Source organism: Apium graveolens, chromosome 4 (assembly GCF_009905375.1).
Source record: "Apium graveolens cultivar Ventura chromosome 4, ASM990537v1, whole genome shotgun sequence".
NCBI classification, from domain to species: domain Eukaryota; kingdom Viridiplantae; phylum Streptophyta; class Magnoliopsida; order Apiales; family Apiaceae; genus Apium; species Apium graveolens.
This window is the reverse complement of record NC_133650.1, coordinates 205,800,717-205,827,499: the sequence shown is the minus strand read 5'-3', so window position 1 is coordinate 205,827,499 and position 26,783 is coordinate 205,800,717. Positions and strand designations below refer to the sequence as shown.

General features: G+C 34.3%; 2 protein-coding genes across 2 annotated transcripts; both read right to left on the bottom strand.

Moving 5' to 3' along the window:
• Nucleotides 1-3,939: 3,939 nt before the first annotated feature.
• LOC141719314 (uncharacterized) lies at nt 3,940-9,092 on the bottom strand. The gene is made up of 4 exons (XM_074521686.1): nt 8,750-9,092; nt 8,610-8,695; nt 4,318-4,456; nt 3,940-4,247 (listed from the first exon to the last, which is right to left on the bottom strand). The coding sequence occupies exons 1-4, from the start codon at nt 9,090-9,092 to the stop codon at nt 3,940-3,942; spliced, it is 876 nt and encodes a 291-aa protein (XP_074377787.1).
• A 3,311-nt stretch (nt 9,093-12,403) lies between these two features.
• On the bottom strand, nt 12,404-13,072 carry LOC141719313 (secreted RxLR effector protein 161-like). Its single transcript, XM_074521685.1, has one exon. It carries the CDS (start codon nt 13,070-13,072, stop codon nt 12,404-12,406), a length of 669 nt encoding a protein of 222 aa, XP_074377786.1.
• Between the last annotated feature and the right edge of the window lie 13,711 nt (nt 13,073-26,783).

Sequence of the window (26,783 nt, the reverse complement as noted above, 5' to 3'; positions counted from 1 at the left end):
AAATATCACTTGAACAATAAGTGATGATAGAAATACTTGTCTTTGGGTTTTTAGCAGTTAGTCACACTCACAAAACCGCATCTATTTTGACATTCTGTCTCAAAATATCACCGTCTTTATTTTCAACATTTTACTGATATGCTGCTCCTGCGATTGCTAGAAGCCAGATACCCAATACCATTCAATCTCATTCTCTATCCAACGTCTTGTCCTGATCAACTCGAATGATCCACATCTATAATTAAAATATAGAACTTTAATCGTCTAAACGATAATCACTCGACGAACTACGCGTCAAAATCCTATCGTCTACCCATACGATAGCCCACACATAAATATAACAGACAAATACAGGACTCTTGATCCATATATGCACATAATTCACATAGCACGTAAGCACATAACTCATGTATCACATAATTCATATCACATAAGACTCGGTTCATCAGAAGGGTCGACTCGGTACGTTTAAAACTGAAATCGGGTCAAAAATTTGATTTAACGATAAAAAATCGACTCAAAATGATTCGTAAAACAAACGACCTTTCGAAACAAAAGAATTCGGGTCTCGAAGGTATTTTTATTGAAAGTGGAATATTTTTCTGAGTCTGTACGCGTTCGTTTCGTATTAAACGGACGAACGGTTTATTTAATATGAATTTTCGAACATTTTTCGGAATTAAAACGAGTCTCCGAATCATTTTATAACTAAATAATAGGGCTCGAACACCCGAAAATAATTTTATAAGAATTACCGAGCCTGCAAAATAATTTAAAATAATATTTTAAAGCTCGAACTATTTTTCGGAATTCTTTAAATCATAAGAAATAATTAACTCGAATTAAATAATCAATTAAAATTCATTAACTAAATAATTTGGATTTATTTTTGAATAATAATAAAAATAATAATCTTCAGAACTAAAAATAATATTTTCTTGGAAATCGGACAACACCCCCTCTATTTCTCGGACTGCCAGTCGATATCATATCGACACAACCAACAACAATCAACACAGTACTTTATATTTACGCGTATAAACACTCCAGAAATGAATAACACGGCCACCTGAACCAAAACTCGGACCAAAAGTGACTTCTCCAACAATTTCTAAAAATTATGAAATAAATATATAAACACTAACATGCTATAATATACAAAAGTACCAAGGCGGAATTTCGGAATCGTTACCCAAAATAAATTATGATCAACCCGAAGAGAAAATCTGATGTCCGGAAAATATCTTCAGAAATATCCGAAATTAATAGCCATAGACATATACACGCTGAAATGCCATGTGGAGTAATCACCGCCTCCAAACACTTTTTCTATGCCCCAAAAATAAATTAAAGAGGAAAATATAACAAAAATATGCCCCACAAATTTTCTTCTCAAAACCTTGCAATATATATACCTATGCGTAGGTATCAAAGCGCTGATCATTTATATATATAATAATTGAAATTTGGATAAATGGTTTGTAAGATATGAATTTTTGAAAATTAAAAGTATATAAATATATCGAAGGAAAAGGGAGCAGAGTGATAGGAAGAAATTGAGAGTAGGTAGAGAGAGAAACAAGGGGGTGTGGTTTATGCACGCAGCGCCTGCTTTTCTTTCTTTAATTTTTTTTTTGCCAACCATCTCCTGCCACGTATCAAAGGCAGAAGGAAAACCTGACGCGTGTTTTATATTCCCTAACAGCCTGGTTGCGTTCCGCGTGTTGCGCTTTGCCGAATCAATTTGCGAGTGAGAATAACCCGAAAAATTATCAAAATAGTTTTAAAATTCCGGAAATATTTTAAAACTAATAAAATTAAATTTTCATAATTTTTAAAGTCTTTTTGACTTGCGCGCTATACCCGTATTTTACAATTAACGAACCGAGCAGCACTTGAAACAAATTCAGAAAATCACGAAAATAGTCTTAAAATGTTACAAATATCCCGAAATTTATAAATATATAAATTTCGTAATTTTAAAATAATTTTTGAAACGCAATTTATACCCGCTTTTAGCAATTAAACGATTCAACGCGCGGGTAAAATTAATCCCAAAATTCCCAAAATAATTTTAAAATTCTAAGAATATTCCAAACTTAAATAAATATGAGTTTCGTAATTTTTGAAAATTTTTGGAATTAAATACGGATTTTACAAATAAATGAAATCAGAAAATCATATAGGGCTATATAAATGATGAAATATTGATTTCTAAATTTTATAAAATCTCAAAAATAATTATTGTAATTATAAAGTCATAAAAATAATTTTAAAGATAATTTAAATATTTATGAAATTAAATTTTCAATAAAAACAGTTTTAAAGATAAAAACAAAATGATACGACTCAGTAATTAATAATACAAATAATCCTCAATCACAACTAAGTCCCACACAATTAATATTACATGCAACACATAGCAGAGAAAATATCCATCCAATCCCTAATATTACTAAACGAACTCAATTTACCGATATCAATAAAATGATTGGTTTTCAAATAAACTTTTGAAAATAATACATTTAAGTAAATATTTTTAGAAATTAACAAGGATCGATATAAAACTCAACAATTAATACATTACCATTTAATAACACAAACTCGTCAAGTAGGAATAAAATATCCACCATTTTATTCTTTCTAAATCAGAAAATCACATAAAAATATTAAAATAATAATAATAATAATTCTGAAAATACAGGATATCACAGCTTTTGTACCGGGCTCTCTTCCCAAATAGATAACATACTTGCTCTGATCATCTAATTTTTTTGTGTGAATGCTTGGTATCTTAATATATGCACAGCTGCCAAAAATCCTGATATGACTGATATCAGGCTTTGACCCGTACCATGCTTCATATGGTGTGTAAACCGACAGAGCACGTGTAGGTAATCTATTAAGAACATATACAGCATGTCGTACAACCTCAGCCCAAAACTCTGATGGAATCTACTTCTCTTTTAGAAAACTTCTGGCCATTGCCACAACAGTTCTGTTCCTCTGTTCCATCACGCCATTCTGCTGCGGGGAATATGGAGTAGTATAGTGTCTGAGAATTCCAGCATCTTCACAATAGCTCATGAATTATGACGAACATAATTCACCCCCTCTGTCCGTATGAAAAGTCTTGATCCTTTTCTCAGACCCATTCTCAACGAGTGCTTTAAATTTTTTAAACGTCTCAAAAGCTTCATCTTTAGTTGACAAAAAATAAACCCACATGATGTGACTGAAATCATCTACTAAAAGCATAAAGTACCTCTTTCCAGATGGCGTTGGTGGTGATATCGGCCCGCATATGTCACCATGAACCAACTCGAGTGCTTTACTGGACATATAATTCGACTGACATGGAAAAGAGTTCCTCGTTTGCTTGGCCATTACACACCCCTTGCATGCTTCCTTAGGATGTACTAGCCTTGGCAGCCCCATTGTCATGTTATTTTTTTCCATCAGGCTTAATGCATTGAAATTTACATGTCCCAGGCGAGAATGCCAGAGCCATGACTTTTCTTCCGTCTTCGAGAGTAAGCAAACACTCTGTGATTCCTCTAGCACGACACCTCTAGCACTTTGTGAATCCTCTAGCAAAATCTTATACAAACGATTCACTGATCTCTGAACCTTCATTAGCAGTCTTCCATCACTGTCATATACCCATAAGAATTCTCCCTCAAGCACTACCTTATTCCCTTGTTCTGACATTTGTCCAAGGCTCAAGATATTGCTGCATAAAGTTGGAATATAGAACACATTATTAAAAACCTTTACTTCTCCTATTTTGCACTTAAACGAGATTGATCCTTTCCCTTTAATGCCTACAGTCGACCCATCTCCAAATTTTACTTCACCTGTCACAGCTTCGTCTAATTTCAAAAATTTTGTTTTGTCTCCCGTCATGTAGTTACTCGCACCATTATATAAATACCACATTTATGAGAACTTTCTTTCTTTCTCTGTTGGCTCCAACTTGGGCTTAACATTTTCTTCATTTAGCAGCACCATCCTCGTTTTATTCTCATCCAATTCAGACAACAATAGCGCCGGTTCATCATCCTTGATTTGTACCAAGTTTGCTTCTGATCTGTGGTTCCTCTCTCTTCGTGGTCGTTTGCACTCTGCAGCATAGTGCCCTATCACGTTACAGTTAAAGCACCTCACAGTACTTCTATCACGTCCAGCACCATCTCTCCTATTCTGGTATGCTCGCCCACTTCGTCCCCTAAAGCTTGACTGACCATCTGTAGAAGCTTGTCTCGAGTTTTATTCTCTTCAACCAGTCCTCTCGAGTGAGTAAAAGCTTATCTTCACCCTTTTCGCGTTTAATCCATTCATCCTCTATCAACAATAACTTGTTTCCTCCAGTCTCAGTTTTACTCTTCAATCTCTCCTCGTGTGCCTGTAGCGACCCAATGGCTTCTTCAACTGACATACACTCCAAGTCCCCAAACTGCTCAATTGTAGAAGCAATCTGCAGAAATGTAACACCCCCAAATTCGGGGTCGGGGATCCGGGTTGTCACGAGTTCCATTTCCCTTAATAACACCCAATCTTAATAAATAATCAACTACTCTGTACTGTGACCCCACAATAAACACACACACCACAAGTTATAGTCTCAGAGATGAACACTCAAAAATAACACAAGTCCTTATATTCCATAATTATAAACCGTTACACCTTAAAAAGGTTCTGAATAAATTTACATATTCCTTGCCATTATTACAATTCATATTATACATAAGTCTGGTTCATCAATAGTTGAAAACCTAGCCTATTGGTAGCTCCTACCTCAGTTACGGCGGCATCAACGCTTCCAGAAGACTGCAGAACGTTTTCTAACCGCTTGCGAATCGGGAGATTGGTCCTGTTCATCTTTTTTATCTGTTGTTGTGTGATGAAAGAAGAAAGCAAGGGTGAGCAGCAAGCCCACCAAAATAATATGTATAATGATTAACAATATATGAGCCTTCTCATAGTACTCATGAAAGTCTTGGTCAAAAGAAATGAACCAAGTTTGATATCTTAATGCGATGAAGTCGCAAAATATTCAGTATATATACATATATACTTTTCAAAATCTTGGAAGTCCTCTTCCATGCATAATATACACAGAGTTCCAGTTTATAACTATATAAAAATATCGTTGCAAAGTGATCTCATATATCTACCCTTGTCTCAACATTTTTCTGAAAATCTTTGATATGCATAAGATAATCATTAACTAGATATAAGTTGAAAATATGAAGTTACAAGATACCCCAATATACTTATATCTTTTCCAAATATTACTTGAACTACCACCGTTCAAGTTATAATCAGTTCAAAAGTTCACCACATAGATGAGACTACAAGACAAGATTTGAATAGATTCAATCTTTGAATATCATTATAAATAATGAAGTTACGAGATACTTCATTAAATTCCGATATATATATACACCTATATATATACATTTCATACACACCTTGAAAACCTCTGTTATGAAAATTATAAACAGAGTTGCAATATCCAATGAATTTGGAAAGGAGAAAACCTTGGCATAAACCTGATATCTTGCTGATCAGGCAAAGATACCAATGAGTAACCTTTTCTACTAGTAGATGGACGAATTCCCCACTGGTCATCACCCTGGTCACAATAGGACCTTATGTTGGACTGCCACTCAGCCACTTACGCATTTGATGGACTCCCACTGAGCCACTTACACTATCATGGACGCCCACTGAGCCCATGTTGCTTATGCCTACTCGATAGATGGACTTACTTCCCGAACGTTGGGTAAGTAATCAATTTATTTACCAAAACAATAACCTCGTTGCGAATATAAAATACACCACATAGTCGGATCCCTCAGGTTTTGAGCGAGTATTTAAATCCCCTTTAAAAGGAAGATCTTAAATATAAAAATGAGTTTTGGGATCCGCTCTAACTTTTAAAAATCATTTTGAAGACTCGAAAACACTTTAAAGAGTGTTTGGAGTAATGCTGATTTAATGAAGTAAATCAATCCCAATATATTTAGAAAATGTCTGAATATTATTATTTAAATAATAATCCCATAAAGAATAATCTTTATACAAATAATTGAAGTAGAAGTTGTAAGACTTATACTTGAAATGAGTATTAAATAACCAAAGATATACTTATACGAAAGTACTATCTTTATTTGAATAATCGAAAATAAGTTTGATTATCGAAACATTATTCTTTAATAAAATAAAGAATATTATTAAATAACAAGCCGAATCATAATACCTCGAATGAATGTTATAAATAATATTCATTAAATAAAATAACGGAGTCATACATCCTCAAATGAATATTCAATTAATAATCATTAATAATATAACTGAGTCATAAGCCCTCGAATGAATATTCGAAATAATATTCAATAATAAAATAAAGGAGTCATAAGTCCTCGGATGAATATTCGAAATAATATTCAATAATAAAATAAAGTTAAAGTTATCGAATATATATATAAATATATATATTATAACCATATATATATATAAATATATATATTATACTCGGGAACATCGACTCCCGGTTTAGAAATATGTTCACCTTTTGATCCCCTATACTAAGGGTAAACTCAATACCGCTTATCTCTAGCATAGGTATTACGCAACTGTAAGCATTTTAACCAACAGATATATAATCCACGAATATGAAACAGGCATGCATATATACCATATCACATGCTACAATATATCGCAACAACTTGCTAATAACAAATATGCATTTATCGCAAGATCACGCATATACACATATACATCACAACAACAGTATAACGGGTAGAAAACTTGCCTGAGCGACTGGGGGTTACAATGGCTCGGGACGAGTCTGGTAACCTATAAACAACAAGTAAGTTGGAATTAAACCAAAGTCACTTGTAAATCTATACATTAACCAACTTAGACTCTAACGCTCGTTTTGCGCTTACTGATTCTCTTAAGTCACTCGAGTACCCTCGGCTCCACCATTTTTAATAATTTAACCATTACGAGTTTTAAGGCGATTCCTTTGCGAGTGTCTTACCAACTGCCTATTACACCTTACATAAATGTTTCATACTTCAATTAGTCCTTTAAGGTCTTTAACCTATGTTTCAAATTAAGGCGAGGGGTAAGGGTTCGTTCGCGAAACGTCGTTACTTAAAACGGCCGTTTCTCCTAAACCGTTCATCGGAATCCAACGAACCACATATCAAAATGAAGCTCGTAACATGAAATATCTAAAAATTGCAATGGTCAAAACCTAGCAGTGAGTTCAAGGGTTCTGATGTTAAGAACAAAAACAGTCTACGGTAAATCGGGCATTACGACGACTATGTTTACGCGATTACCCAATTTTAAACCACTCCAAATCATCTCACAATCAACCCACAATCACAACCCAATCAAAACTCCATCTATAATTTATCATAACAGCCCCAACAACTCAACATTAACCATTTATACTATTCTTTATCATGAATTTAAACTACACTTAAGTTCATTAATCAACAACCAAGATTTACAACTCCAAAAACATCCCAAAACCAACTAATCTCTACATACACAACCATCAAGCCTCTCATGAACTAGAATACTCTTATTATGCTCTTAACATTCAATAACAAAGCTTGGTTAAGAGATTATACCTTCCTTGAAGCTTTTTAACACAACACAAGAGCTTTGAATGCCTAAAGAACCTTGATCCTTGCTTGTATAACCTTAAACTTTCATAAAAATTCAAGAAAACTAAAGTTATTTCTTGAAGGTTACTATTCCCCATCTTCTTTCTTGATTTATTGGAAGAGATTGTGAAGGAATTAGGAGCTTAAACTTATAGGATATCCATATCTATGTACAAGGAACCTTAGATAATTACCTTGTGATTTAACAATGCTTGGAACTTGATTTTTGGAAATTTCTTCTTTGAAAAAGAAGAAAAGCCGAGAGCAAGCTTGGAAGAAAGAGAGATTTTTGTGTTTTTGCTTTGATTTGATTCTTTGGTTGGTTGTTTTTGATTTGTTTTTGGGTAATTACCTTTCTAACCTTGACTTTGTGTGGTTATAAACCAACCACATCTCCTTCCTCCCTATGTCATGTTTATGTCATCATGTGATGTCATCCTCCCCTCTTTGTCCTCTTCTCATTGGTTGGATGACATCATCCCCTCTAATCTCTTTGATTAACTTCCTAATTGTTTGCCTAATGACCGCTGATCTGTTATACGGTTCACTTAACTTTCGTTTTCGTTTATCGTTTGAGGGATCATACCCGGGATCTTATTACTTGGGTTTCCTTAACCTTTCTCAATACATTATAATCCTTTTATGATCCTCTCTTATAATCCTTTAATTTAAATCATTTTTATCCTGTTACCTTATACTTAATTCTTTCCGTATCTAGTGGATTTCCGAGAAAAATCAAAGTGTTCGGAATTGGATTCTGATGATCTTTACATACACTTATATACCATATAGAGTACTAATAAAATCTCAGAATATCCATAACAGAACCCCTACATAGTGTGGCATGAAAAGTTTTCTCATTCAGCTAAAACACTATTCATAAGGGTTACAAAAAGTTCAAAATTTTGGGGTTATTACAAGAAACCTGGATGGAACAACACGAAGTAGCTTCTTGACGACATACGCTTCGCCCATTTCTTCTCCCAAAGCTCGAATAGTAGACACTAGACCATTCAGTTTCATGTAAAAGTCTTTAATTTGTTAACTATCATCCATACAAAGTGACTCAAACCCCACCTTTAACATTTGGATCTTGGCCCTTTTCACCCTATCAGCTCCCTGGCACATCAATCTGATAGCTTCCCATCCTTCCTTCGCTGTTTTTTTATCAGCTATTGACAACAGCATATCCTCATGTATGCCCTGGTAAATCATAGCCCAGGCAACCTTATCAATCTTGTCATCCAGCGGTGCCTTTGCATCACTTAGTTCCACAGCAGTCCACACTCCTTGAGCTTGCATAAAGACCTTCATCTTCAATGTCCATGCTGTGTAGTTACTCTTTTCTAACACTGGATAGGTTAAACCTATCGATCGTGCCTTTGCGTTACGTGTGTCCATTTCTTAGTCTTTGTCCTAGGTATTTCTGATATCTCGCTATGATTTACCCTTGTTTTTTTGTAGTGTATCTATTAATTTATGAAAAAAATTATGTGCAAAGTTTATCTATTTTTTTAATATTTTTATTTTTGTCAAAGAGTACTGTGAAATAAGAACATCAACAAAATATATCGTACTAGCTTGCACACTTTTAAAATGTGTAAGTTTGTGATACATTGATGGTTAGTTTTTAAGACCCAAAGAATTGCACGGTGATATACTTCTTGTTGGATCAGTCTTGTACTAATTATGATCTAACTGATTAATAATTTATGCATGTGTGCACCATATATGTAGCTAGTTAGGAAGGGTTCATTTTTTTTTTGTTATTTGATCAAATTATTATTCAACTGATTAATTAAGTTGTTTTTAAAGGCTCCTGAAATATATTAGGTGCAATATTGGTAGGACTTTAAAGTCTAAGAGAAGGACCTTGACTGTTCCAAGTTCCAACCTATACAATGTCCAATGGGTGCAAGGAAATGTTGTTTGTCACAATAAGGTGCTTCTTTGATCAAATTATGATTCAACTGATTAATTAAGTTGTTTCTAAATGCTGCCTCAAATATATTATGAGGAAAGTTGGTTGGCCTTCAAAGTCTAATAGGACCTTTGTCTGTTCCATCATATACAACTTCTGATGTTATTTGGTGTAGTTGACTTATAGTGAGAAGGAATACAAGTGTACCTTGTTTAGAAATTTAAATTTTATTCAAAATTTTGAATTTAATGCAAGTATAAATATGAGAATTTAAATGACATCTCAAATTATGTATTTGAAATCTATAATTTGAAATGAAACATATTATTGAGATGATAATATTATACAATCTTAATACATTGTTATTACGGTGAGAAGGTTCATTTGGTTATGCCACATCATCACAACGTGCTAATCCAGTCAGCTTCGCCAACCCATGGGGTGGCTAACATTGCACATTGCAGACTCGTCACTTATACAATAGAAATGATAGTTTAGAGGAAGACAAATGCTTTAATAAAGGAATCTGCAGGCTCCTTATGAGTGGAGACATGTTGAGTAGAAATGAGTCAAGTTTTGAGTTTTTTGTCAAACTAGGTGATAATCAATTTCTGTGGGAAACCTGTATGGGCTTAACTATATAATCTTAACTTAAACATAATATAATAAGGACACACACTAACACACTCTTTTATTTCATACACAAGAGTTACAAATTCAAGCTACAACTTGATTTTCTTTCACTAGGCTTCAGCCTTTCTTTGCTCAGAGGAGCTTGAGCTCTCTGTCACTCTCTTCTAATCTTTTCACTTCTGCGTGTTCTCTTTTTTGGTGTATATATACTACAAGCATGGTGTTAGGTTCTATTTATAGGCTCTCAAATGATTGCCTCACCACATATGTAATGTAATAGGTTACCTAATTGGTTGCATCAACTTATTTATTATTACAGCCTACATATTTGAATATCAAACTGACAGGTGTTAATTTTCTTCACAGCCACCTTATTTCATGGGTTCAACATATGACCAGCTGCTGCAATTCTTGTAGTCTGCATATTTTTCCACATAGCTTTCTTCATTTAAGGAACATTATCTACTATCCACATTTATAGTCACCTGATCAAATAAAAGCTTTTGTTTCATTGTATTCAACACCGCCACATTTTCTCCTGGTCTTTATAGCTGCATGGGTGATCAGTCATATTTTCACACTCCAGGAAATAGTTTCATACTGCTGACTTAATCTATCACTTAACATTATATTATGCATACCATGCTGCCGCATTTGTTGACCTGGAAGAGTTTGAATTCTAACAATTTCAATAGGTTTTTTACGCTTATGAAAAATCGGATTTGAGACAATGTATAAAGCAGAGTGATTGTCACATAACTATGGAACATGTTTGATGTTGGAAACATGTTGTTTAGTTAGCCAAGTAATTTCACATGATGTGTCAGCCATGCTTATTTCTTGCACTTTCAGGAAACTAAGGTATTACTAAGAGTAAGATAGTAACCTATTAGTTGCTTTCTTGTGATTTCACATCCTCCCCGGTCAGTATCATAGAAAGCTTTGAGGATAGTGTTGGCGTGAGAGGCAGAGAATAAGCCTTGAGAGATGGTATGATTTAGATAGCATACCAACCTAAGAGCTGCATGCCCCTGTATTGCACAAGGAGCATGCAAGAACTGAGCTAAGCTATGTACAACATATTATAAATATGATCTAGAAATTGTTAGGTAAATAAGTTTACCTACCAATCTTTTATATGAGGTAAATTCAGCCAATAAAGGATTATGAGACTCATAAAGAAGCTCATGATGTTCTTCTATTGGAATAATGGATGTTTTAGACTTAAGATCCGAAAAATCTCTTAAAATGTCAAGAGCATATTTCTCTTGATTTATAAAAGTGCCAGTAGCATTTCGAGTGACTTGAATTCCCAGAAAATAATGCAGTGGACCAATGTCTTTGATTTTGAAATGGTGACTAAAAATATCAGTCACATGAGTCATTAGAGTAGAATTATTACCTGTCATGAGCATATCATCCTCATACATCAACAGATAGATAAGAGTTGTATATTGTTTGTAGACAAATAAACTAGAGTCCTTTAAAGTTTGCATAAAACCAAAAGATAACAATGCACCAGACAATGCAATTAACCATTGTCTGAGGCTGTTTTGAGTCCATACAGTGACTTGAGTAGCTTGCACACTAGTTTTTTATTCAGAATATCATTAGTAATAAGATAACCATCACGACAAGTCATATATACCTCTTTATCAAGAGTACCATGCAGGAAAGCATTAGTAACATCTAGTTATTGTAGGAATATAAATATATAATTTGTTGTAGATTAGAGAGAAAAAACTTATTCTCAATAATCCACACAACTTACTCACACAAAAGTAATATAGAACTCACACTTGTATTTCACTAAAATGATTTGATAAAACTTGATTGATTACAAAGCTTGGTAAGTTGTCCTATTTATAGGACTACATAGAACCTACTAGAATACTTCTGGTACATGTAACTCCAAGTACATGAACTATTTAGAAATACAAAAAGTCATGAACTCAAAAGACAATAAACTAAAAGGTCTATGAACTTAAAAGTCTATTCTAGAACTTTTCAAGAACATTCTAAATAATAAAAATATTTAAATGAAGTTTAGCTTATTATTTTAACATCCCCCCTAAGCTAAACTTTTTCTCATGCCAAGTTTCTTCTTCAACTCCTTGAAAATGTCTGGCCTCAAAGGCTTTGTGAAAATATCACCAATTTACTCTCGTGACTTCCAATATTTAATCACAACTTCTCCTTTCTTCACCAAGTCTCGAATAAAATGATATTTGATTCTTATATGCTTGCTCTTCCCATGAAATACCGGATTTTCCGTGAGTGCTATAGCGGACTTGCTATCACAAAATATAATTAGACTCTCTTTTGTGGCATGCTTGAGGTCCTTCAACACCCATGTGATCCATATAACTTGGCAACTAGCTAATGACAAAGAAATATATTCCGCCTCCTCGGTTGAGAGAGCCACAACTTGTTGTTTCTTCGACATCCACGTAATTGCACTAGAGCCAAAGAAAAAAATATTTCCTGAAGTACTTTTACTATCATCAACACTTTTAGCCCAATCACTATCGCAATATCCAAGCACTTTAGAGTCATTGACCTTTTGATAATAAAGTCCATCACCAAGTGTTCCACGAACATACCTTAAAATTCTTTTTCCGGCCTCCCAATGTGTCTTCTTTGGTTGCTCCATGAATCTACTAATCAAACCAACATCATATATAATATCTGATCGAGTGGTGGTTAAGTACATCAAACTCCCAATAAGACTTCTATATAATGTAGGATCCACATATTTAGAATCACCATCCTTACTTAGTTTTAAGCTAACTTCAACGAGAGTACTAGATGGTTTCACCTCTTCCATTCAGAATTTTTTCATCAAATCTTTTGCATAATTTTCTTGAGAGATAAAAATTCTATTCTCATCTTGCTTTACCTCAATACCAAGAAAGTAGTGAAGTAGTCCCAAATCGGTCATCTCAAATTCTTGCATCATATTCTTCTTGAATTCTTCAACATCATCTTGATTATTCCCCGTAAAAATCAAATCATCCACATACAAGCCAGTGGTAAGAATTTTACCTTTGTTCTCCTTGATGTAAAATATATATTCAAATGGACACCTCTTGAATCCCATCTTCACAAAATAATCATTTATGCGCCTATACTATGTGCGCGGGGATTGTTTTAGACCATTCAAAGCCTTCTTCAATCGGTAGACTTTATTCTCCTCATTCTTCTTTACATAGCCCGGTGGTTGATCAATATATACCTTTTCTTGCAAGACTCCATTCAAAAAGGCAGATTTGACATCCATTTGGTGAACTTGCCACTTGTTTTGAGCGGCCAAAGAAAGTATCAAACGAATTGTTTCAAGACGTGCCACGGGAGCAAAGACTTCTTTGTAATCAACACCATACTTTTGTTTGTAGCCTTTAACCACCAATCGCGCTTTGTGTTTCTCAACTTCACCTTGCGCATTCATCTTTGTCTTGTAAACCCACTTGACTCCAATGGGTTTCTTCCCTTTAGGAGCTTCAACTAACTCCCATGTTTGATTTCTTTCAATTGCATCAATTTCTTGATCCATGGCTTGCATCCATTTATTTTCCTTAGTGGCCTCTTCAAAAGTGACTGGATCCGCATTTGCATATAAGGCAAAATTAACAAACTCATCTTCCAAAATTTTTCTTTTTGCTCTATAAAGATCTGCCATAGACCTTGTCTTTCGAGGTGGTGATTCAGAACTTGAAGATGATAATGATGAGCTTGGTGGAGAATTAGATGGTGGAATAGACACTTCTTCTTCAATTGGATCAAAAACATCATCATCAAGAAAAACACTTGAACTCTGCTTTTTATTCTTCCATTCCCACGAAGCCTCCTCATTGAAAATTACATCACGACTAATTATAACCTTCCTTATGATGGGATTGTATAATTTTTATGCCTTGAAAGCTTCACTATATCCAATAAAGATGTATTTTTCGGATTTTTCATCAAGCTTGCCTTTTTTTTCATCGGGAACATGAGAGTAACAAATGCTTCCAAAAATTCGGAATTGAGAGACACATGGCTTCTTGCGGCTCCAAGCTTCTTGTGGAGTCTTTCCTTTTACACTTTTAGTAGGTGCACGATTGAGAACATAGCATGCACAAGCAACCGCCTACGCCCAAAACATCTTAGGCAATCCTTTTGTTTTCAACATACTTCGAACAAGCTCCATGATTATTCGGTTCTTCCTCTCGGCCACCCTATTTTGTTGAGAGGTTGAACAAACCATTAGTTGATGACGAATTCTATGCTTCTTTAAGAAACATCCAAATTTTTCGGACATATATTCACCACCACGATCGAATCGTAGTGTCTTTAGAAAATGACCACTTTCTTTCTTCACATATGCTTTAAATTCTTTAAATACTTCAAATACTTGAGATTTTTCTTTGAGAAAATAAATCTACATCTTGCGACTATAATCATCAATAAAAGTGAGAAAATAGCGACTACCTCCAATAGAGTTTGTGCGCATGGGTCCACACAAATCCGAATGTACTAAATCCAATAGCTTTTTAGCTCTCCATGCCTTGTCTTTTGGAAATGGATCTCGGTAATGCTTGCCAAAAACACAATCTTCACATACTTGATCTTGCTTTTGAATATTTGGGATGCCTCTCACCATATGATCTTTACAAACCTTGGATAAAGTGCTAAAACTCAAGTGGTTATACCGAAGATGTCAAAGCCAAGACTTATCATTCACAATATTAACAAAGCATGGAAGAGACTCACTTTGAATTTTCAACGGAAACATTTTACTTGTGGTCATCTTCAATCTTGCAATAAGAAAATCATTTTTGTCTTTTATCTCACAAAAGTCATCTTTGAAATTCACATGATGTCCCTTTCTTAAAAGTTGCCCGACACTTAAAAGATTATGCTTTAGATCGGGAACATAATAAACACTAGAGATATAATTTGTACCTTGCTTTGTTTTGATTAGAATATCTCCACATCCTTTGACAATGAGCTTTTTGTTGTTACCTGTCTTGACTTCTCGTTGGACACTTTCATCAAAATTCACAAAACAATTTTTATTTCCGGTCATGTGATTGCTACAACCACTATCGATATACCAAACATCATCAAGAGATTCTTTTTGAACATTACTAACAAGAAGCATACTCTCATCCTCCTTCTCAACATTCTCATGTAGAAAATTTGAATCATCTTTTTCATCATTAATTCTTTTATAACATTTTTTTTCAAATGCCCCATTTTATGACAATAATGGCATAGAAAATTAAAAGAATTACCTCTTCCTCTTCCATTGAAACCTCCACGAGCTCTTCCTTTTCATCTTTGATATGATCTTGAATTTTTACTTTGCACCATTCCTCTTCCTTGACCTCGACCACGAAATGATCCTCTTCCACCTCTTCCTCTAAAACCACCACGATTAGTGTCTTGAACTTGAAAAGCTTGCTTGGAAGGAGAGGAGTCAAATTGCTTGATGCGGAGTTCGTGAGATTAGAGTGAGCCCAATAATTCTTCAAGAGAGAAAGTATTTAAATCTTTTGATTCTTCAATAACCACAACAACATGCTCATATTTTCGAGTCATGCTACGACGAATTTTTTCCAAGACTCTTTTATCCGAAATTTCTTCTCCATTCACTCGAAGTTGATTAACAATTGAAATTATTTGATTATAAAATCCCTCCACTGTTTCACTTTCTTTCATCTTAAGTAAATCAAATTCACCTCTTAGAGCTTGAAGTCTCACCATTTTCACATTTTCTTCACCTTTGTATGCTTTGTTGAGGATGTCCCATTCCTCCTTTGATGTTGATGCCGTTGAAATTCTCTCAAAAATTGCTTCATCCACCACTTCGTAAATAAAGTAGAGAGCCTTCTTGTCCTTCTTTCGATTCTCCTTCAAAGTATTTAATTGTTGTGTTAAAAGATTGGTTTGATTTGGCTATTCTTCATATCCATTTTCCACAATCTCCCAAAGATCTTGAGAGCCATATAAAACCTTCATTTGGATGCTCCATTGGTTGTAATTCTTTCCCGTCAAATGAGGAAGTTGAGGTTGCAACATATTGCTATTGTAAGCCATCTCCTAACCCTGCTCTGATACCACTTTGTAGGAATATAAATATATAATTTGTTGTACATTAGAGAGCAGAAACTTGTTCTCAATAATCCATACAACTTACTCACACAAAAGTAATATAGAACTCACACTTGTATTTCACTAAAATGATTTGATAAAACTTGATTGATTACAAAGCTTGGTAAGTTGTCCTATTTATAGGACTACATAGAACCTACTAGAATACTTCTAGTACATGTAACTCCAAGTACATGAACCATTTAGAAATAAAAAAAGTCATGAACTCAAAAGACAATAAACTCAAAGGTCTATGAACTCAAAAGTCTATTCTAGAACTTTTCAAGAACATTCTAAATAATAAAAATATTTAAATGAATTTAGCTTATTATTTTAACAGTTATGTTATAGACTAGGAATTTATAGCAGCTAAGGCAAGTAACACTCTAAAAGACGTCATTTTTTGTCACTAGGGAAAAGGTTTCAAAATTATCCAAATTAGCAGTTTGAGTAAAGCCTTTCGCTACTAAGCATGTTTGGTACATGTCAATCTTACCGTCAGACATGTATTTGATTCTGTATAAACATTTACATCCTATAGTTTTCTTGGTTGCTGACAAAGGGATCAATTTCCAAGTGTTATTAGCTTCAAGTGCAGCTAATTACAAACTCATAGCCTCATACCATGCAGGAATTTAAATAGCGTGTTTATACAATTGAGGCTCGGTAATTTTGTAGACTATACAGTGTCAACAGTATCAGAGAAAATAGGTGACACAATATAAGAAGGCAGGGCAACATTATCCTCAAATTTGCTTGGCACCTTCTTTGTTCTTAGAGGCCTATTAACAAGAATTAACTGAGTAAAATTATCAAGTTGACTGCTATCTGAACTAGTAGATGAACCAGTGGTGGTAGATTCAAAGTTATCACTAACAAAATCTGAGTTGAAATCAGCAGCTTGATCAGATGCCTGAAGTTGTTCATTCTCAACAAAGACTGAACTAGAGACAAATAAGGATTGTGGAGATTGAACAAAGATTGATCTGAAGGGAACACATTTTCACTAAAATGGACATCCCTAAAAATAAACACTTGTCTTGTGTCTAATTAAATACTTTCTTCCATTCTTAGCATAAGGGTAACCTAAAAATACTCTTTTAACGGATCTAGGAGCAAATTTATCAATAAACTAAGGAAATATAGTCACTACAAGAAATCGGGCCATTTACGACGGTTTTTTTGAACTGAAATCGTCGTAATTAAGGCATTTACGACGGAAAAAACCGTAATTTTTGGTCGAGTAGTAAGTTCATTTTTTCGTTACAAGATAAAATTACGTCGCAAGTTAGGAAGTGGGGGCCCACACACTCAATAAAATAATAAATGACCTTAAGACGGAAAATAATCGTCATATGTTACTAACTTATTACGAAAAAATCGTCGGATGTTTTCTTCTGGGACCCACTTCGATGAAATTAAATATAAAACTATGACAAAACTGTACGTCGTAAGTTAGTAAACTAACTTGCGACGGAAAAACTGTCGTATATTATTGATTTGGATCTACTTACGCCGAAATATGTGATGAACAACCGTCGTAAGTTAGTAACTTTCGACATAAAAAACTGTCGTATGTTATGGATTTGTATCTACTTATGACGAAATTTGTGATGAACAATCGTCGTAAGTTTATATTTCCAGAATAGCCAAATACTGATTTTTTAATTTCCAGCCATTTTCGGCATCCAATTTAAATTCAATACCTGCAAAAGTTTAATGCAATAACAAACTCTAAACCTGCCAAAGTCTAATTTATTCCGACTTTCAATCACAAACTCACAAACTATAAAACTAATGCTACAAGTCACAATACCATTATGTAATAATAATTTACATTAGTTATACCATAAATCCGTACTAATTCAAATTCAAAAGTAGAAAGCAAACTAGGGTGATGTACAAACACCCACTTAACCAAATTCAGTTTACAAAGACAACTTGGTTATCTTACAAACATTCATTATCAAATACATAAAGCTAAAATTCAAACCCTAATAACCGGACCACCACGAGGGACGTGATCATAATAAGAACCGGTCATATCACGATCTTCATCAGACTCGGTACTCTCGTCATTGCTATCACCATAATCAGAATCGTCTTCGGTAGCTAAGCCTTCCCCTACAATATACACTTAAATAAGTTAGAAATTTGTAAACAAATTATTTATTTAGGAAGAATAATTTGTATATGAGATGTCAGAGAAGTCCATGCACGATACATGCCTCACCAGATATTTCTCTATTCATACTGAAGATTAAAAAATAACTTCATATCTAAAGAAAATTGTAAACATGTATTGTGTTGAGCATACATTGTTTAGGGCAGTGCTAACAAGGTCGCCATATATTTTCCCCGAATAATTACCTAACATTTAAACTGAATTTAACATTTACGATAAATTATAATAACCAAATTCAACATTTAAACCAAATTCAGTTTTCTCCTAAATCTCGAAATAATAAATCTAGAAAAATATATACATATGAAACTTTGTTTTAAAAGCACAAACACAACATGAGCGGTGTTGTTATGATAAAAGGATCTCTGCCTAGAACGACTATAAACCAAATCTGTATCAATAGCTAGCTACTCTATGCTGCCTACTTAGTTTTGCCATATGTTGATTAAGTTTAATTAATTGCATGTGCTCCCAAAAATATATACATTTATGCATTGTTTATACGTGACTATTACTTAATGAGTCCTAATCGTGATTTTTGATAACTCTAATCATATGTCTTGTGGTCTAGTATAAAATTAACACAAGAAATTGGTTTTTTATTGTTTAGTGAACATTTTAATAAAATATTAATATACATTTCATAATTATTAACACAGAGAAATTATACCTCATTCTATAATTATTGTTGTATATTATTAATATACACATTGCTCCACATTTCTTTAAGCCGCATCGGACAATTAATCATTTTTTAAATTTATGAAATATAAATTAGCAAATAACAAACTATTAAAACAAATTTAGAATAATATTTTTTGCTGAAGAACAAATTTTGTGTAGATAATTATGGAATCTTTAATTATGAGCACCAGTATTTTTAATGTGATATTGAAAACAAAATAATATTACACCACTATGTTACTAATATATATTTGTAGATTGTAGCAGCACAATCATGCTGATTTATAGAACCACTGAACCAAAAGTTAAGTGTGAACTCAACTTGGATGTTGCAACTGGCAAGGCATATATTTTCACTTGAACCAAGTAACTTTTTTTGCAAAAAAAAATTGGGCATAAGACCTCAACCGACCTTGGTTTCAGGATAGCCATATAACATGCAGCATTTAGCTAGCTCTAAATGGACATCTCTTTCACAACCTGAAGGGATTGATCATCATCAAGTGTGTGGTTTCAATTCAAATAACGTACTACCTTTTAATCTAGTTCTACGTTAGATGATTTTCCAGGTCAGGTCTGGTCTGTTAGGCTGCTTAATTATGGGCAGAATTAGGGGTGGATCAGACTGACTCTCGGTCTTTGTCAATTATTCAGAATTCGAAATACTTAAATTTATTAATTCAGGTAACTTGAATCGATCCCCGTTAAATATAATTTACGTCCTGCTGTATCAATAATATACCAAAATGAGAAAAGTGGCCCGGAAACCAGGGTAAGCCACATGGTTATATTAGTTGGTAAATTAGTGTGGTAACACTCTAAAATCAACCTAAAATCAGATCTAAGAAACTTTTGAAGTTCTAACATTTCATATAACTTCTCCAAGAGAAAAGGACAAAGAGAAGTTTACCTTGGCAGCTCCTGGTCCGTCTATCTTATAGATATTGTTTAGGACCTCCACCACAACCCTAACGATAGCTTGACGCGTCTCTCTAGTAATAGGATGGTTGGGAGGTAGTGAGGAGTCTCCTTCCACCACTTCCCATGCTAAGAGACGAATCTGCTCAGGTGTCAACATATACTCGTCTGGATTGCCTCGAGCCTGGGCCAAGGTCTCATCCACGACACGTATGAATATTTCATCTCGTAAGCGAGTCAAAGCAGATCTTCCAGAGCTTCCTTCTCCTTTCCGAGGACGTGGGGGACGTGGACCAGACTCCATGTCCAAGAATCACGTTCTTACGAACACCTCCCACCGCCTCTATCCAACTCTGAATTTGGGAGACCTTAGGATCAACTCCTTTCTTTTCGCATATGCTAATATAGCACTCCTGTAAAATAATATTATCATGTTTACATATTAATTAACTATGTGGAGTGCAGTGTACTGGAATATATAAGTACCTCTCCAAAGAGATTGCTTGATCAAATAATGATTCTGCTAAACTTTAGTTCTGAGCCTATGACCAACTGCTATCCATTTAAGCTTTAAGTTTCTTCGTAATTTATAAGTCCCCGAGTCCTGCATTTTGCTTAAACTCATACCTTTGCTTTCATATGTGGTTACTCGTTAATAAACATACCGAATGAATAACAAAGTTGACTTAATGTGTCTATATATATATATATTTATATTTTAATTTTTTCGACAGGGTATTACATATTTAATTATTATGTCTTGCTCTATTTAACTAAATCACAATAAAAAGAGGAAGAGAGAACACAAATTCGTTATCAGCTTTTGGCTGTTTTGTATTCTATTCCTAAGGTTGTTTTAGTGGAAAAGCTTCAACGACTATTGAATTTATTGTAAAACTTAAATGTAAAAAAAATCTAGTTGTTTGATTCAGAAATATATTTGTTTGAATTATTTTTTGAAATGATCAAAGAAAAAGCTCTAAATGAATCAAAATACCAGAAATTTAAGTTAAAGTATCTAAAATGGCATCCTATCATCTGAAATCCTATAAAATTCAAATTAGTATAATTACAAATTCAGGTAAAAAAATAGACTCAAACTCCAAGTGTAACAAATTTATATAATTATAAACTCAGGTCAAAATCAAATTAAAACACACACAAACACACTAATGTTTCTAATAAAAAGAACTTACAATAATAATTTTGGCGTCCTCAGTAATCCAATCACCTTTCCTCTCCTTGTCTTTCAAAGTGTGGCAGTCCTTATAGACAACAAGATGATCCAGGTTGACATTGTGTGACTCCATATAATCCTGTTCAAAAATTTATAACCAGTTAATCAAAAATTTCAATTTCATCATAAATAAATGATAGATGAAAAACAAGAACTATAATGCAATGACATACCCGACGACGACGATCAAATGAACGGGCTCCCGAAGTGTGAGGCACTTTCACCACTGCTCGAGCCTTCTTACCAGCATCAGACTTTTTCTTAAATTCTTCGCTTACCCAATACTCAGCTAATCTGGACCAAACACCAGGCTTCATATATGGGGGCCTATCATCTGCATAAGTCCCTCCAACTTCCGCGATCTTGTCGTCAGCCCTTTCCCTATCATCAGCAAGTGTACGACGCATGTTATCCCGCATATGCACAAGTATGGAAGCCCTTGCCTCATCTTCAGTGACAAATCTCGAGTCCCATGTGTAGTAGCGCTACACAAAAAGATATAGTGGAGGGCAAAAGATAAAAGGGAACAACTATAAAATAAACACGATCTAATATATATGCATATAACAAGGGTGTGCGACATACCAAGAACTCATCTATACACTTATTCCAGAACCCAGGAGATTTCCTATCAATTTCTTTGATTCCAACACAACCATCTGGCCAGAACATGCGAATAATTGCCAATAAATTTCGCAACGCCTTTGGACAATCTCTCCTAAAATGGAAGAGTATTGAGCAACAATATGGTCAATAGGTGATCAATACATATTATAGTTTAAATTATAGAAGTAAAAACATTAAATGAGCAACTCGTAATCAGTATAATATTCACTGAACATTTAAGCTAGCCCACAATGATAATTATACAGAATCTTGTCTCTGGTCCTCTTTAATTATAATAGACCACGAAGTAAATAATGAAACACGAGTGCAGTATTAGCTGACATATATGATCAAAACCAAGTTTTTCACAAACTACATAACAATACAATCTAATTTTATTTCTAGACCTATTCGAAAATCTGAATCACACAAATAGAAAGCTTTATATCTGTTATAACAAGAAGACTTTTCCTTAATCCTATTACAGGCAAATGTACTTGGAGTGTTGTCAAAAACTTAAAACCAAAATGGCAAGAAACTTAATCTTTTGACTTTTTATGGTGAAGACTATGTACTATATTAGTTGTTTTTAAGAGCACAAAATAGTGGACAAATAGCACATAACAGACAAGAGGGGAGTACTTTTTGCAAAAAGAAGAATATAAAAGTAGTTTTATTCCCAAGACTGTATAATCTCAGAATTTAAAATTTGAGAAATTTCATTTTTAAAAAACAAGAATCTAATTGTAAAGATTTATAACTTACAGGTTACCCGCAATCAGAACAACCTTCGCGACAGCGGGGTATGTACTAAATCCCCCCGGAGAATATCCCCGTATCCTGTGACTGCAAGGATCAGAATCCACCCCAACTGGAAATATCAGTCTCCCTTCATCATCCCAAAGAAGGCATTCAGAATTTTCTTCCACCTGCATTGCTTCCTTCTCGAGCACCGGTACCGCTACCCTCTCCGCCGGCACCACTGGCACCACTACTTTTCCCCCTAACGCCATTATCATCTTTTCCCCCCCCGTTCATCACTATCATTATTATCCTCCTGACCACAATTGCCATCATTCCCCCCTTCCTGACCATCGTTGCCACTTCCCCGACGACTGGTTCCACGACCTTGACTATCACCCTGACCCCCACTATTATTCCCCCCTTCTCAATCACCACCACTGCCCCTTCCCCGACCACTAGAAGCCCTTCCACGTGCACCCTTGCCACCTGCAGCTGTCCTCCCAGCCATCATCCCTACAACACTGAAACAAAGTCCAAACAAAAAAACTATAACTTTACTCTTCTAAGATGACGTAGCCTTTACGGAATACAATATATAACTAGTTAAATATTCTATATTTCAGTGTGTAATTTGGAAAATGGAACAATAATTCAAAACATCAGTTTTAGCTAAATCTCCCAAGCCTGCCTTGATTCAAGTAGTAGTGCTCCTAAAAATAAAACTACAAACACAAATAGCACACTAGCAAGAATATAACACCGGTTTGAAGACATCTTTTTTGTAAAAATTAAGAGCTTTAATTACTTCAGATTAATACTGCTATATATACCAAATTATATTCTCATCAGAGTAAGGCTAAAAAAGGAACACTTGGAATTAGTAAAAAATCAGTTTATGGCATGCATATCTAGCTAAAATAAGTGCAATATTCTTTTACCCAGTGAATACATAGACACCTGGTGATTAATATTGATACCCAGTGATTAATATACATACCCATCAACATATAGTTCGATTAAAAGTTGATTTTGAAACAAAACAAGTAGAACCCAGTGCAAACACTTGTAGACATGTAGTTAACAATACGACGATGCATATAAATACATGCATGTGACCCATAGTTGAAACCTAATAACCATATCGTAGCACAAAATGAAGATTATACCTGGTAATGAGTACAACGATTGTTAGAATCATTACGCTATGCAATCAGTTTGTGATATAAAGAGAAAGAAAGATCGATTTTGGTTACGAATTGATCGCATCAGCAGCTTGAGAATTGAGATTGTTAGGTCCCAATGTGTTTGTAGAAGGGGGTTGAATACAAACTATACCGAATAATCGAATTTAATGCGGAATAAAAAAATTGAAACAAAATTCAAGTTAAATAAAAATATTATTAAACTTGAAAGGTGTTACAACAACTGTATCGATTACAAGGAATTAATCTCAAATTAATTATCACAAATCTAGAATAAATTCGACATGAACTTTTTCTATTTTTATAATAAAAAGATTCAAATGCTAAACGCAATTTGACATTAAGTTCTAGGGATTTTGATCCGCTAGATAGTTACACAAGAACAAGATAAAGATTTCTAGTGGTTTGGATTTAACTTTACAAACTAGAAATTATGTCTTGAAATTAGCAGAGAAGATGAAATATTTGTTCTGCTTCTTTTTCTTCTTGTTCTCGGGTTCTGTTGTGTTTTTGATGATAGAATGACTTTTGCTGCTTCTCTTCTTTTTAAACTAATCAACAGACTTGGATGAACTGGAGTGACAATAGGTGAGACAATCCAATTGTACTAGCAAGACAATCTGTTGAACTGGAGAGACTTTCGGTATGACTATTGTTTGTACTAGCAAGACAATTTGATTGAACTTGCAAGACAATCCTCTTCCAGTGTAACTTTCGGCAAGACAATTATTTGTACTAGCATGACTTTTGGTATGACTATTGATTGTCATACCGATTGTCATATTAGTACAATCAGGCTGTCTTGTTGAATTTAAATAGATTTTAATCTAATTTAAATTCTGAAAATCCTTAATATTAATTCTGAATTAATTAATCAATTAATTCAATTAATAAATAAATTAATCTTTGCAGATATAATTTATTTTCTTAAATAAATTATATGACTCAATTAATTAATAGAGTATTAATACTAATCTTGAGCAGCAACCATTCTTCTGAATATCTTCTGAAAATCACTGAAAATTATGAATCAATTCCACCACTTCAATGTTGATACTAGATGTACTGTCTGGTTCATGAGTGACTAACTTCCCTGACGTTTCTTCATATCTTGACTTTGACAACTTGATTTTCTTCATATTAAATCCTTGTAATTATCTGATACCCTGACGAGATCTCTGTCACTTGATTAAATCCACAATCTTGATTTATATCACTGAGGCAAGATCAATTTCTTGAACTTCTTCCAGTGAATTAATTCCTCAAGTCTGTAGATGAACCTTGTTTCTGAATCCTTTGACAGATATATATTACTTTGCGAGATCTCTTTGACGGTAGATCCACTATTTACTTATTACATTCTTATTTGAGTTGAGTTAAATCCTCGAATATACAAATAGGCTATGAAATATGCCATACAATCTCCCCCTATTTGTTTGTTAGACAATAACAGACAGATACCGAGGATAACTCAACTAACAAATAAGAAAAAGATATAAACATAAATGCAAAGTAAATAGCAGAAAAGTTCTGGATAACATTTAACATTTTCCAGATTCCAAATAGATGTTCCTCTAGACTGAACATATCTTCAAGTAGTTTCATTTCCTGTTGTACAGCCACATTTCCTGTTGAGAAGTGCATATCTCTCTTGCTTCTCCCCCTATGATAATCAACTGATTAAAGAAGATCACCTTCGATTACCACATCTCCCGTACAATAGGATCCGCAGATAAAAAAACAATGGTACTCCCCTAACAGCTTCTTTCCTTACTAGAAAATCACCTTGTGTTTACCACCTCTCCCGTACAATAGGATCCGTAGTTACAAACAACAATGGTGTGGTGTAGTGTACATATGTAGGATCTTTTTCTTCCTCCCTGCTATTTCTCCCCCTTAGTTGAGGAATCCTCCAAACTATTTCTTAAGCTTTTATCTCCCCCTTAGAGAAGGAATGTATGCCATTGTCTGAAGGAGTTCTCATATTTCACTTGGTTGGAAAATAAATAACAAGTAGTTTCTCTTTCTTCCTCACTGTGAGTGTGTGATTCTGTTTAGTGTACCTCACATGTGTTTCACTCTTCTCTCCACTGGTGTTTACACTCATTCTCATAAGTGTATCACTCTTCTCTCATAGCTCCATAATCCAGCTGTACCTGCAAGGAAAATCACCTTAGCCATCATTAAGGAGGTCACAGGTGGTGCAATGGGAGTTCGCAAATCCCCATCCTTATTAAACTCGTTAGATGAATCTGAGTCATAATCTACAAGTTGCTAGTTTCCCTTTTAGGGTTCCAGATTTGAATTTTGGGAAGGTAAACAATGATCCAACGAATTTAGCATAAAGATCAAAGTTCCATTCTAATGTCTGTGAAGACATTTCCTTGTGACTCATCAGGTAATATCTGAATCATTGTCAACAAGTTGCTGATCTGCACCTATGTCAGATCCACTATCCGCAGATGCATCCAGGGGATTTAAGTCTGGGGAGGTAGACACTGACCACTGATATATGGCTTTTGGATCAGTATCCTCTCCTAACACCTGTAAAGGCAATTGGTCCATTAATGAACCTTAAACAATCGAATCTGGCCTTAAAATGGTCGAAACTCTTGTTTCCGTCAACTCATCCTTTGTGTGTGTAACTTTTCCTTGTGCATCAAGAATTGTTTATATTTGAAGTGGTGACACTACATCGGATGCCTTGGCCGACAGACAAAATTCAATAGACGCACCCTGTTGTGAGAATGAATCTAGTAACTGTTTTTGTGCCTTTTCAGCCATTACATCTTTTTGAGAAGATGTATGGGGGCTAGCAGTTGTCTTG